This window comes from Gopherus evgoodei, chromosome 5 (genome assembly GCF_007399415.2).
Source record: "Gopherus evgoodei ecotype Sinaloan lineage chromosome 5, rGopEvg1_v1.p, whole genome shotgun sequence".
NCBI classification, from domain to species: domain Eukaryota; kingdom Metazoa; phylum Chordata; order Testudines; family Testudinidae; genus Gopherus; species Gopherus evgoodei.
The window spans coordinates 139,687,140-139,702,312 of NC_044326.1; the positions used below are offsets into that span (position 1 = coordinate 139,687,140).

The window sequence follows — 15,173 nt, forward strand, 5'->3', positions numbered from 1 at the left end:
CCTAGAAAAAACAATTTCACATAGATTATATAGGCAAAAAACCTAAGCACCCCACCAACTCCCTCCACCTCTCTCTTACCATGCACTGCTGGTGCTAACAGCATTGTGAAGAACAGCAGCTGTGATGACCACATGACTGTGGAATATAACTAGAAGGTACCGCGGCAACGAGTGTTTCCAAATAAAATGAAGTAAGCGTCCTCCTGTTCCCTCGTCCAGAGCTCCTCCGTAGGTCTTCAATTCACATCCACAGGGGAAGGAAAAAAAGCCAATCAAAAATAATAATCATAAAAATTAAAAAAAAAAACAAAAAACACAATCAATATCCAGAATTGAAACCTACAAACAAAAGAGAAAGAGCGAGGTCAGTAACAAAACCAGGTGATTAGTGCATGGCAATCAAGACAGCAGGTTTAAGCACAAACTGGATCCCTTAACACAGCGGTTCTCAATCTGTGTTCCACAGACTATGCCTAAAGGGTCTGCGAAAGACAGACTGAAAACTGACTGAACAGAATTCAACTATATACACAGACAATAGATTTCCAAAGGAGTCCGCTCCTCCGTTCAAGATATTTTAGGGGTCCGCAAACGAAAAAGGTTAAGAACCACTCCTCCCACCAGCCTTTCTTAGCTGTTTGGTAGGAACACACAATGTACCCCTGTGCAGAGGGCCAGCACTCGAGTCTGTGCATCACTTATGTCCCACTTACTCTTTCAAAGAAGGGCTTCAATGGCTTTATGTGCTGGCCAGACCTCATGGAAGCCTTCTGCACAGCGGTGAATTTTAACCCCGGTAACCCACCTTCCCGCTGCAATGTCTGACATACAGACCCAAAGCACAGGCACCAATACATTCAGGAGAACGTGAACTTGTGGTTGTATGTGCACATCAAGTGATTGCATATGTGAGAGTCCAGTGAGGCACTTGGACTCGACCATGTCTTTAAGCACAGCCCTGAGCAAGGGGTGGAGCATAAACTGCCCTGTCCCAAGATTAGCCCCAGAAGGCGCTGTGACTCAAGACGCGTCTCTGAGGCACCAGCCCTCTCTGCTTCCCCCTTTACTCTAGGTGGGTGGGAGCTTCCTGCTATCCCACAGCAGCAGCAAATCACAACACACCCAATGCCAGCTCAGCTTTGCAAAGCAGGGAACAGGGAGTATGGAGCCCTCAGCGAGGAGTAAGGGGAGTTCTTCCTCCCCTTGCTCTCCTGTGCTGACACAGAGTCCCAGCCACAGGTACGTCAGCCAGAGCAGCCCCATGCATGGTCACAGATGTACCCTGGCACATGCACCACAGGCCTCCTTCTTGAGATGTTTGGCTTGCAAAGGCTTTTTTGTGGGGGATGAGTGGGTTTGTCTATTTCTCCTTGTGACCCCACCAAAGGGACAGCCCTTCACAAGAAAGATTCTGACTAGCCACCATTTTCTGTCCTCATAGAGGAGGGCTGAAGGATATAGTGAACCAAACCTTGAAGAAAACAACTATAGAGTTAAATCATGCCATCAATTTTAAGCTTAAATTCCCTATTGACTGCAGTGGTGATTTCTGCTTAAAACCAATTTTTAAAATATGATCAATTGTAAAATATTTGACAGCCTTGTTTTGAAGTCCCAAGACTTTGTAGCCTTCACAGCACTGGCCTAATTAAAAATCTCTCCAAAATCTGTAATCAGCATAGGCTATTCTTATATGAGCAATGCCTGCTGTTTTTGCCAACTTTGATTCTTACGCAAAACCCAGTGTGAGCCAAAAAGCATATGAAAAAGCTTGTTGCATGCCACTGCTATCTGGGTATATTTCTGAAGCTTGGACATAACAGTGTTTCCTTTGTTTTGCCCTTCAGTCCCTGCTAAATCAAACCCTGCATTGTTCTGATTTATACTCTGTATAACCAAGTATCATTGCTTCCAACAAAAAATATTTGCTTGTATCACAGTTTAGTCTGAGCTATTTTTTCCTCCTGCTGTCATTTGCTCACTCACCTGAATGGAGGCACTTGTTTTTCAAAGCTTTTACCCAGCTTTGCAGCTGGGATGACTGGAAGCCCAAGCTTAGTGGGTAGTCAAGTGACTTGCTTATGGTCACACTGCTAGTGATGATCTCTGCTCAGATCAGACCTCAGCATCATGCAAGTTTTCAGAGCTTTGTTCGGGTTTGTAGGGTAAAAATGAAATTGTTACGGGTCAAGCCTTTTGATGGTGGGGTGGGGGGTTTAGAGGAGCACACTCAAAAGAAGCATTACAAGAAATAGAAAGAGGCTCGCAAAATAAAACAAATCCCATCTACTGGGTTCTCTGGAGGCAATATTTGGCCAAAGACAATGAGAGAGAGCAGCTATGAATTGTCCAACACAGAACATTCAATTTATCGATAGCAAGCAAGGGATACACCTCCAATGCAAGCAAATTAAAAGTTACATTTGTCCTATAGGGGTCTGGATTTGAACCACCAAGCAAAAGCATGCTGCATTCATTTACAAGAAGGTTCTACTGAATGCTGACCTTTCTGGCTGCAGTGATGCCACCATCAGCATCACATCCTGATCTGCTGTCAAGCATCACGCTAAAGTGATTTACACACTAGCAGCTACAAAAGCACAACTCTTCAGAACAGAACTGACTGAAAAGCGGAAAGCCAAAGAAAACTAAGGCATTAGGAACTAAAAATGTACTGTGCGATACTTGTTCAAGATGACCGTTCTTTAAAAGGCATTATGGATACACTGATGGATACAACACCTAACGAGTCCATTCTTCAGTGCATTATGTCAACCAGCACACCAAGGAGTCCTTGTGTTACTTTCATGAAATTAGTCTAAGGGAGGAAAAAGAAATAAGGAAATTGACAAGATCTAGTCAATGGCTAGATGTGCTGACTTCAAAGCGGAATTACAGCAGCACAAATAAAATGTGTTCAAACGGCATTGAGTCACTGGATGTGCCAACGCCTTGAACCATGTGTGATGATTTACAGTGGTGCAAAGTGGGTGTAAAATATCAGCACTCTGATTTGGAACTGTTACATAACCAAAAAGGTGTTCACAGTGCACAGGGGTAAAAGACCACACAAAGTGCAAGAATCAGCCCCATTATCAATCACTAAAATTTAAAAAAAAAAGTTAATTTAATATCCAATTTAACACAGATGAGATTTTATCCCTGTTAAGTATGCATGGATATAATTTAATAGCTATGGAAGAAACATACTGAAATTAAGCACAAGAGCAAACAGCTTTGGAAGGACCCAATAATAACTTGATTTGGTAGTTTTTTCTTTAGATCTTCAGTAGCACTAAAGCTAATCAGCCAGACAGCCAGCAAGACACTACTTGCCTAATAGTTTTAAACAAATAAAGCATCACAGCTTTGTATTCTTTAAAAGAAAAACAGTGCTGCATTTCTTATCTCTGTCTTTTGTAAAAGTTGCTTACTTAGTGGAAAATAAGCTGAATGCTTTACAGAGATATTGATTAAATTCACTGTTTGCAAGAGAAATGCCTGCAAGTAATTAACCCTTTGATGCTAGTGATTATGGGAAAATCTAGCCCCATGATGAATGCAGGTCTCCATTTTCAACATATGTCGTTTAACAAGAAGCTACTTCAGGAAATGTTTTCATAATTTCACGCAGTGTGCGGGAGAGATAGGAGGGGTAACGCAGCAAAATGGAAAAAATATACCTTCTGAAAAAAAATGCCTAAATTACCAACACTATTAATATAAAGTAAAAAGAAACATTCAAGTTTTAAAAAAAAAATTACCTGTCTTACTAACACAACTTTAGATTGTTAAAAACAGAAAGAATTGTAAACACTTGGTTTTCTTTTCTCTCTCTCTGCATGTTTTGTGCATTTCTTTCAGCTCCAACAATGAAAAGAGAGTGTCTCTCCTCCTCTGCCCCTCACCAACCAGTTTCAAGTCATTCTCATGTTCACACTTCCGTACGCTAACACCACACTGCAATGTAAATACTGCAGGGACATAGTTCTTTCTTTAAAACTCTTTCCACTGGAATTTTTAAATAACCATGCAAACATTTCTGAGGTATTGTAAAGGCAGATTTGTCTGAAAACTTAGATTTGGTGCTGAGATTGACCTGACATTGTCCCTCTCGAAGATTCACTCCAAACCACACAAGCAAGAAAATTCAGATTTTTCACAAAAATAGTCTCAATTTTTCCAACAGAAACATTTCCATCTGCTCAGCTAGACAGTTCCCCTTTTCTACTGTGGATCCCAATTCTGCTCCCTTGGGCCTGTAAACACAAAAGTTGCCTGCTTAACCCTTTCATTATTCATTCACTAACGCTCAAGAGAGTTTGGACTGCTCCAAACCCCAGTCTCTACACTGCAAGAACAAGGTTTAAAACAGCTGTGGGCTTCGCAACACAGCACATGAGAGCACCCCAAGCAGAGTGTGACTACAGTGCACTCACTTGCTGCACAGGAAGAGCCCACATGAACACCCCTACAGCCCACTAAACTCCTGTAGCACGCTTTTGATGTCCTTTCATTTCAACAGCAGAACATCAAAGTGCACTGCGATAGACTCATAGACTTTAAGGTCAGAAGGGACCATGATGATCATCTAGTCTGACCTCCTGCACAATGCAGGCCACAGAATCTCACCCACTCACTCCTCTATCAAACCTATGTCTGAGCCATTGAAGTCCTCAAATTGTGGTTTGAAGACCTCAAGCTGCAGAGAATCCTCCAGCAAGTGACCCATGCCCCATGCTGCAGAGGAAGGTGAAAAACCTCCAGGGCCTCTGCCAATCTGCCCTGGAGGAAAAGGCCTTCCCGACCCCAAATATGGCAATCAGTTAAACCCCGAGCATGTGGGCAAGACTCACCAGCCAGCACCCAGGAAAGAATTCTCTGTAGTAACTCAGATCCCACCCCATCTAACATCCCATCACAGACCACTGGGCATACTTACCTGCTGATAATCAAAGATCAATTGCCAAATTAATTGCCAAAATTAGGCTATCCCATCATACCATCCCCTCCAAAAACTTATCAAGCTTAGTCTTAAAGCCAGATATTTCTTCTGCCCCCATTACTCCCCTTGGAAGGCTGTTCCAGAACTTCACTACTCTAATGGTTAGAAACCTTCGTCTAATTTCAAGTCTAAACTTCCTAGTGCCAGTTTATATCCATTTGTTCTTGGGTCCACATTGGTACTAAGCTTAAATAATTCCTCTCCCTCCCTAATATTAATCCCTCTGATATATTTATAAAGAGCAAGCATATCCGCCCTCAACCTTCTTTTGGTTAGGTTAAACAAGCCAAGCTCTTTGAGTCTCCTTTCATATGACAGGTTTTCCATTCCTCTGATCATCCTAGTAGCCCGTCTCTGAACCTGTTCCAGTTTGAGTTCATCCTTCTTAAACATGGGAGACCAGAACTGCACACAGTATTCCAGATGAGGTCTCACCAGTGCCTTGTATAACGGTACTAACACCTCCTTATCTTTGCTGGAAATACCTTGACTGATGCATCCTAAAACTGCACTAGCTTTTTTAACGGCCATATCACATTGACAGCTCATAGTCATCCTGTGATCTACCAATACTCCAAGGTCCTTCTCCTCCTCTGTTACTTACAACTGATGTGTCCCCAATTTATAACTAAAATTCTTGTTATTAATCCCTAAATGCACGACCTTGCACTTTTCACTATTAAATTTCATCCGATACTTCTACTGCCCGGGAGAAGTGTCCACATGGAACGTTACTGCATGATAAGCTAGGGTGCTGTACATTCACACCCTGGCTTACGGCGCATTAGTACCCCATGAAGACATGCCCTAATTGTCCACTGCACGTTCACAGCTACATCCCTAAATGGGAGGCAGCAAACAGCCCAGGTCTTACTCCAGGGAAGCAGAACAGTCGTTCCGAAAGTTTGGGTGCCACTCACTTACTATACAGTATGTTATTTAACTATACTAAATCCACCCCGTTACTCCTCCTCTACGTATTATGCAGCTTCTCTTGATAAATATTTTCAAAGATGTCCAGTAAGCAAAAACAGTGGCAACCTCTCATAAATACCAGTTTATCAGAGTTTCTCAAATATCACAACAATGCTATCTACATTCCCCTGCAACGAACAGCCCGAACAGCTTGGGACGGTTGTTGAATCGAATATAGTCCCATGCACCACCTGTTTAACCTATAATTTAAAATGGCAACGAATCCTTTGGAAGTAGTAATAGCTTTACAGCAAAACAACGTGCAAGGTCACTGTCAAATGTTAACAGAGTTAATTCATTTCAGATTTAGCAAGCTCTTGACAAGCAAACACAAATGCAGACCAGCCAAGTATACTGTTTTTTTTTCCCTGTAGGCTACATATAGTTTTTTGGTCTTTTTTTAAGGTCAAAGGGAAATTTAAGTAATCTATGGTTTATTTATTCCCTGAATCCAGGTTCACGACTCAGAGCAGGGAAATTTCATATGAAATTAGAGAGTGAGCTGTGTGCATGAGAAACTGTTTTGGCTCCAAGTGTACATCTACACTGCTGAGCTGGGAAGTGTAGTTCCCAGCTCGCATGGACACGCACACACTAGCTGTACTCCAGAAGCACACTGGGCCAGCTGCCCCAGGACGTAAGCGGAAGGTTGGGTGGGACTGTACTGGGGTGACTGGCCTCAGCTGCCACACATGCTACTGTGGCTGCACTGCTATTTTTAGGTGTCAGGGGTGAGTAGAGGTAACACTTGTGTCTACCCAAGCCAGGGATCACATCTCAATCTGTTGTGTAGACTTACCCCAATTGAGTGAGAGACATTTTGCATTTCTCTGAGTTCTCTCAGGTTAGACTGGAGTCTGGATTTGGTCACAGAGCTCATCGTAAGAAATTATCACAATATATTTCTTTCTTTTGTTTTTAAATCAGATATTTCTCTTATTCTCTCTCTCTCTCTTTTTTTTTTATTTATTTATTTTTTTTAAGTTCACATTTCCCTGATTTCCCCTTTCATCAGTCTCAGGATGAAATATGCCATGAGACCTTCCTAGAGTGCAATTTTTCAAGTTGCTTTCTGATATCAGAAAGAAAACACTTGTAGATTTGTAGGAGGTGTTGCCAGGAAGAGGGGAGCACAAGGTGGGAATGATTTTGACTTTCCCATGCATGATCTTAAGATATTATACTCAGTTTTTATAGAAATACTGGTATGAAATACATTATCAATGGCTGGACAGTCTCCATTTCCTTTTGATATTTTCAAGGTTCAACTGATAACTAAACTAGATATGGTACTACCAGCTACCTTTCCATCGACATCTTCTTGCAACTTTACTTCAATTTTCTGGAGGGGGCTAGTTTGAGAATGTTGTAAGGGATGAAATTATTTATATTACATTACTGCATTTGGATAAGCTGGAGTTGCAAAAATTAAGTAGAGGGTGTCCGAGTTGTCAGGAAATAAATTCAAAGTAATTGAGCAAATCAGACACTGTCAACCAATTAAAGTTCAGGGAAATATACAATTGGGGGAAAGGGTACAGTTCTGCATCAGAAGTTTCACAGCACCCCAGGCCTCTAGCTATCTGAGATCATCCCATTTCAGCATAATATGGAATAGTTCCCACAGTCATGTTCTAAACTAGGTTATATTTGGGTTTACAGATACTCTCTCTTTGGAGACTTATCACTGATTCTAAAATATTACAAAACTTCTAGGATCTATCCAGTTGTAGTTTTTCTACTTTATAAACAGGAATTGCCACAGTCCTCTAGCATTACACCAGTGTTGCCAAATCTTATGATTGTATTGAAAGTCTCATGATATTGGGTATTTTCCTGGAATCATGAGAATCTCAACTGTCTTTTTTTTTAAAGGAAGTTTCTAGCCTTCATGCTTACAGGGAAAAGCCGGAAAATGTGACCCAAATGTAGCCAATAGGGGCTCAAGAAACAGAAGCCAAATGTATGTTTGCAAGCTTATGCTCAAATAAATTTTTTAGTCTCTAAGGTGCCACAAGTACTCCTGTTCTTTTTGCAGATGCAGACTAACACGGCTGCTACTCTGAAACCTGTCATTTATAAATCTTGTGACTTTTAGGGCTATCAATTAATCACAGTTAACTCAAGTGATTAACTCATAACAAATTAACTCAATTAAAAAAATTAATTGTGATTAATCACAGTTTTAATTGCACTGATATACAATAATAGAATACAATTTAAATTTATAAATATTTTGGATGTTTTTCTACATTTTCAAATATATTGATTTCAATTGCAACACAGAATACAGTGTACAGAGATCACTTTATATTATGTTTTGTTATAAATATTTGCACTGTAAAAATGATAAACAAAAGAAATAGTATTTTTCAATTCACCTCATACAAGTACTATAGTGCAATCTCTTTATCATGAAAGTACAACTTACAAATGTAGATTTTTTTTTACAGAACTACACTCAAAACCAAAACAATGTAAAACTTTAGAGCCTACAAGTCCACTCAGCCTACGTCTTGTTCAGCCAATTGCTAAGACAAAAAAGTTTGTTTCCTTTTATGGGAGATAATGCTGCCCACTATTTGTTTGCAATGTCACCTGAAAGTGAGAAGCGATGTTTGCATGGCACTGCTGTAGCTGGTGTTGCAAGGAATTTATGTGGCAGATATGCTAATTATTTGCATGCCTCCTCATGCTTTGACCTGTAGATTGCACTTTTGTTTATCTTTTTTTTACAGTGCAAATATGCATAATAAAAAGTAATAATATACTTTACACTGTAGAGTAGAAAAACATTCAAAAATATTTATAAAAAATTTAAATTGGTATTCTGTTATTCTTTAACAGTTAATCATGATTATTTTTTTTAAATTGTTTGAAAGCCCTATTCGTAAGCCAATCTCATGATTCCTTGGGGCCCGGCTCATAATATTTAAACACTTGGGGTTGGCAATGCTGCTTATTCACACATACATGCAAAGCATCCCTTACAATTATTTTGTGAAAAACTAAATGTACTGGTGTGGGTAGATGCACACATGTGCATGTCTACAGAGATATAAGCTCAGAAAGCGCATTTCTAACTTCCTCTGGCTGGCATTGTCAATCTCTCTCACACAGGTCCAGTTTGTCCTCCCTAAGTTCAAGTGTTTTGTCAGCTATCACTGTGATATCATAGATTCTGCATTAGGTCTCACTTTCAATTCAAAAATAAAGAGAGAGACTCTGTTGGAGTAAGTATGGTAAGGAAAAGTATGGGGAACAAATGGAAGACCAAGTGGCTGCCTCTAAGTTTGATAGTTAGGAAAATGTCTTCAAATAAGTGCCTCTAGGCTTACTGATTAAAAGAAATGGTTTTAATTTGTTTAAATCATTCCGTAGCATCATTTCCTCCACCTTGATCTCCTTTTCCTTCTTGCCTTCCCTCTCGGCCCTGTGTCCCTCAACCTCTCCCTCATTACAAAGGCGCTTCTTAACCCATGCTAACCAAAGGCTGCCGAGGTAAGAATGGAGAGCAGAGTTGAACACTCTGCAGCTAGCCCTAAGTTTCACCCAGAATCACAGACAGCAAAGGGCTTTGGAACAGACACAGGGATCAACTGAGCAATTTGCAGTTGACTCATATATGGAGTAGGGCAGAGCCCCACACCACCGAGAGGGCCATCTGTCACGCACAGGTGCATGAGCGTACACTGTGCCATTCATTAGGATGGTACAGATTGCGCCCTTCAGCCCATCTGCCCAGGTCTGCCAGCAAGATGGAGTGAGGGGGCCTATGGCACAGTCTCCTCCCTACCCCTGTCTGAGCTATATCTTCCCCAAACAGAGGAAGCACCAAGGAGACTCTGCTCACAGGGGTGGGAGTGGAGGGTGTCCTTACTTACCCATCCCCCTACCCAACCCAACAGGCATGGACCAGACACAGTATGCTCTTAGTATATTAACAATAGACTACAAAAAAATGAAATAAAGTAATAGCTGAGGATGCCAGGCAATCTGGACCTCCCTGAGTGTGCACTTCAGACACTGCAGTCTATATGATCATTAGGTTCCGGGGCCCAATGGCTCTAGCCCCCTGACAGACAGGAACAGGTGAATTACAATACTTTGGTTATAATGGCATTCGCCATGGCTAGAAGATTATCTTTAATTCTGGATCTCCTTACCTTGCTGTGACCTCAGTGCAGACTTGCCTAATTATATTGTATCTCCATTCATTCCCTTCATTTATATGTTTCTGTTTTACAGGACCAGAACCTGGCTGATCATTGCACTGACCTTTTTTGCGTAAATGCAGGACACCAGTCACATCAGCGCATTTTTGAGCTGTGCTTTTGGTCCTTCTCAAATGGACAATAAATAACTCAGATATATGTTTCTTCGAACCAAGAAAATGTAATTGTGCCTACTCTTTATTTTTCTGCTTTATGATTAAAGAAGAGTTTACCCAAGATTGTTTTTTATTTAAAGAAAATGCTGACAATCAGATCAATGATCAAACAGTTTTAAACTAGTGAAAATGTGTGTGTGAATAAACACTACTGGCAAATGAGATAGCAACAAACCCCCTGGGAGTAACAATTTTTAAGGAGAAAGTTCTATATGAAAAAGGTAAGTTTAATTGTCTTTCCAATCTGTTGTGATATAATAAATGTCTATTAATGTTTAGTAGCAAATTGAGTTTTAATTCTCATTGCTATTTTTGGCTGGAAGGTGACATGTAGTTTAAGTCTAAAACAGATTTATGTTTTACACCAGGATGATTTTCTTGCAAACTCTCCTCGAGTTAACTTCTTCACACCCCACAAGACATTTAATATAATTTTATTTCTAATAGACTGCAAGCCAATAGGACCAGATTTGCCATCACTGATGTTTTCAGTGAGAAATAATATCAATTAGGTCTATGCTGAAGATAAGTATATGTGATTACTTAAGTGTAACTGGCTTGGAAAACATTAGGAGGGTTATATTATTCAACCAAATGATACAAATTAAGAATAGTATTGATAGGAATAAAACTCAAAACATTCCTGACCTTGCCTGGTTGAGCGTATCTTATCAGCTCTTTTGTGGATGTTCTCAAAAAACAGAATTAATAAGTGAGAAATACCAAGTTTTAGAAATCTGAGTTCACTTTTTAACACAAGTTGCCAGGATGAATGTTCTCCATATTAGAAGGATGACTCATCTTGGGTCCTTGACACACAATTCCCAAAGTCAGTGGACTAAACGAAGAGGAGGGCATGTGTGGTAGGGAAGGGATCTAGTGAGAAAAACATACAAAGCATGTTCATGCAGTCTGACTTGGAGAAGCAGCTGAGTAAAGCAATGTCATTACAGAGTTAAATAAAGAGATAAAAGCAGTAACGCAGAAAGAAATTTCTGGGTGAGGGAAAAACATAAATATGGAGACCAAGAATTACTAAATCTAAATATCAGATGTGACAGGTCCACAAAATTAAATAAGCAGCAGAAATAAGAATAAAGGTGCTACTACACGTACACACACATAGCTCCCTAAAGCAAAAACAAGTGTGGTACTAAAAAGAAAAAGAAAAAGGTTATTTTCCACATTAAACACACTATTTTCCTCATGTTATAACTGAAATGAAGTATGGTTCCTTTGATTCTGGAAACAACAAATATTTACCTACTGCATTTTTTTCTGTGTCGGCACGTTTATTATTTGTATCCCAACAGTGTCCAGAGGCCACAGCCCAGCCCAAAGCCCCATGGTGCTAGGTGCTGTATGTATCCATAATAAGAGAGAGTTCCTGTCCCAAAAAGCTTACAATACAAATGGACAAGATACGCAAAGGGTGGGCGAAAGATAATTTTACCCTTATTTTGCAGAAGAGGAACAATGGTTCAGTGAAATTAAGGCTACGATTTTCAAACTTGGGTGCCTAAAGTTAACCTTGAAATTTAGGCACTCGAGTGTGTTGCTTTTCAGCTGGCCTCAGCCCGATCGAAAATCAGCCCTTTTATTTCAGTACCTAAATATGGGCTGAGAAGCCAAACTTTAGCCACCTTTGTCCTTTGGTGACTTCCTCAAAGCCACACAAAACAGTCCACACCAAGGATGACAACTGAACCCAGAACTGAATCCCCACTTCGTTACCTTACCCACAAAACCATCTTTCCTCTCCTAGGTACCGATCTGTTTTCTTTACAATTATTGTAAGAAACCGTGGTCATGTCTAAAGAGACTGTGATGGGGTAGGGTTTTCTCAACCCTGGATCCTCACTGCAAACAGTGCAGTCCTTAACGCACACCAGTGGCAAGGTCAACACTCAGTCCTTTATTTACAATGTGCTTTACAAATGTTTCTTCCCCCCAGCACAAGGCCGTTCCACCTGACTTTTCCTACTACCACGGCATAGGACATAAGGGAGCCAAGATCTCATCTTTCTGAGCTATTGGGCTACTCCAGCCCTTCCTTCTGGGCTCCCCACCACCTGTCTCTCTTCTAAGTGTTTCCATCTGAATTAGCCAGCTAATTAGTTGATCACTTGGTACTTAAACTATCACCTCATCATTCTACCCCAATTCTAAAGTCCACAGAGTGGTGTGTCAACTTTAGCTACTCACACTGTCACGGAGACCCAACAACTATCACTAGCAAGAGCGCTTCAAGTTATCGCTCCCCTAAAACTCTTCCAAGATTACCACCACTGGGCTGAATTCTATAGGTCAACCTGGATGACACTGAACCCACTAGCAATGCTCCCACTGACGCCTTCGGATGCAAGATGGACTCTTTCGCCCTTACTCTACCACTGAACCCACTAGCAATGCTCCCACTGACACCTTTGGATGCAAGATGCACTCTTCTGCCCTTACTCCGCCACCTCCCCATCGCCTTCAGTAGCTAGGAGGACACTAGAGAATTTGGCTAACACTGCACAACCACTTTCTGAGCAATATGTCCAAATGACTAAATTGGTGCCAGTTTCTGAGCTGTTACACTGGTATAAATCCAGGATCAGTCCACTGGTCTCAAGATCAGAATGTAGGTCACCAACTACACCTTCTTTGCCGTTAATAAAGAATACCTTACAATCCTATGGTGCCTTCCCTTGGGAAGGATGCCAAAGCACTTGACAGTCCTAGGATCCACTGCCCCACAATGAAATAGCTGCTATTTCCTGGGTATAACAAGGCAGACATTATGTACCAGAAATACTACACTTAAAAAAAAAAGCTGGGGCTTTAGGTGAATGATTAACCCTCCAAAATCTGATTTTTAAATAGAAAGCACCTTTTCTTTCAAAGAAAAACAAACCATTTTAAGCAAGTGCCCATTTTAAAGGGTACTATAAAATTTCCAAACAATAAAACGTTGGGGTGGGTGAAAGGTTAAAATATAATTAATTCCTTGAGTGCTTTCTTGCAGAAATTAATTGCTAGGACAATCAGGACAAGCATGCTTTTAAAGAAGAGAACTGGTTTTGGGTGGCTGAATAAGGAATGTGATATACTTTCCCTCTTTTTCATGCCTCATAGGCAGAGTACGGGCATTAAGCAGTCAAAAGAGAAAACACACCTATTTTGAAATTAGCCAATCTAAGATGTGCTTGCCTGAATAAGCCTCAAATTAAACACATTCCTTAATGGCCTATTATAGAGTATCAGTCACTAAAAAAGCCAAGGGGAATTGAAGGCTGTTCCTACCGAGGGAGGTTATCTAAGGTTCCAAGCAGATGATGCAATATTTCTGCTCTAACATTTTAAAGAGAGACTTTACAGAAGACAAAACAAGTATATCTTTCTTCCACACTTTCTATTTATTTCATTTCCATATGTATTATGGACAGTTCTACTGACTACATATATGAAGAGAGCCAGATTGCCTGGATATCATGAACACCGAGATCATGTTCTCTTTTTATATTTTTCTCTGTTTGATTTTGTTTTTTAAAGAAAAGTCAGAATGTTTTCTGCAGAAACATTTCCAGTGCTGAGTTTTCAAAAATGTATATGTTTATAAAAATAATTATTTTAATATGCTATTCTCCCCTTCCTTTACTGGTCTTCTGTACAGTGTGATCCTCCAAAAATTAAGGGTGTGCACACATTTGTGCATTGAGAGTTGTCGCACTGACGTCAGTGAGATGAATCATAAACTTGGATTTTCAAAGGCGCCTATGGGAGTTAGCCATCCATCTCCCATTGAAATTCACAGTGCATGAAATTAAGCAAGTATGCAAGTCCTTGCCACATGCGGGCCATTGTGACGATTTTACTTACATTAAGAGTCTCAACAGCAGTTTACAAAACTGAAGGAATTTTACAAAAGTTTGAAACCTTTCAGTGATATTTTGCAACTTTAAAAAAAAATTAACATGACAATATCTATGAAAATAAACAAATGTTATACACATACACACACATATAGAAAGATATATAGACTCAAATTTCAAAATAGCAGCTAGTCAGGCATCTAATGCTAAGATATCATTCACTTAGGCTCTGATAATAACACAAAGTCTGAGAATGAAATTAAATGCATAGTTAGAATGGCTCTTTAGAAAGCTGTATGGATATTTTGCCCTTCCATGAATAGGACTTTTTATCTTCTGCCTTAATACATTTAGAGAATTACTTGATTATGTGGATTATTACAAGGAAAACCAAACTTCTGATTTTATCCACAGTCCAGTGGCATAATTGAGCAGAGGTAAAATGTCACACTAGTCTGCAAAAAATGGTTACTTTTGGATACTATGTTTGATTCTAGAGAAGTATATAAGCATCTGTGTCACCTGTACAGTAAGATAAATTGCCTGATGCATGGAAGTGTCAGCTGCTGTGTTTTGCAAGACAGCTCTGTAGCTAGCCAAATTTTGTTCCATGCACAAGACTGTTGTGTGAGATCAATGAGTAGGAGGGGGGATCCCCTTTGATGGAGAACAGAGTAAGTTCATGTTTCAGACACCCCACAACTGGAAATTTCGAAAACACTCAGTACCGGCCTACCTCTGCTCCTGTTAATGGTAAAACTCCCATTGCTCAATAAGCATAGTTAGGACAATACTCCATTCTTTTGAAAATCTCACCTTAAATATAGTGGCCATGAAGCTTTGTCCCTATACTTTATGATCATGGCTGCAAAAGGAATGGTTATAAAAGTAATATTTCGTCCAATAATTTGAAAAGCCATTCAAGACAGACAATAAATGATAACTG

General features: G+C 40.1%; 1 protein-coding gene across 20 annotated transcripts in view; it reads right to left on the bottom strand.

The window, feature by feature from the left end:
• Nucleotides 1-15,173, bottom strand: part of ADGRL3 (adhesion G protein-coupled receptor L3) — an 817,914-nt gene that overhangs the window by 522,791 nt on the left and 279,950 nt on the right. For all 20 annotated transcript variants that reach the window (XM_030565478.1, XM_030565475.1, XM_030565466.1 and 17 more), the window contains exon 3: nt 80-339. In XM_030565478.1, coding sequence (XP_030421338.1) covers nt 80-134 — 55 coding nt within the window. In that variant the 5' untranslated portion in view covers nt 135-339. The remainder of the gene's footprint in view (nt 1-79; nt 340-15,173) is intronic.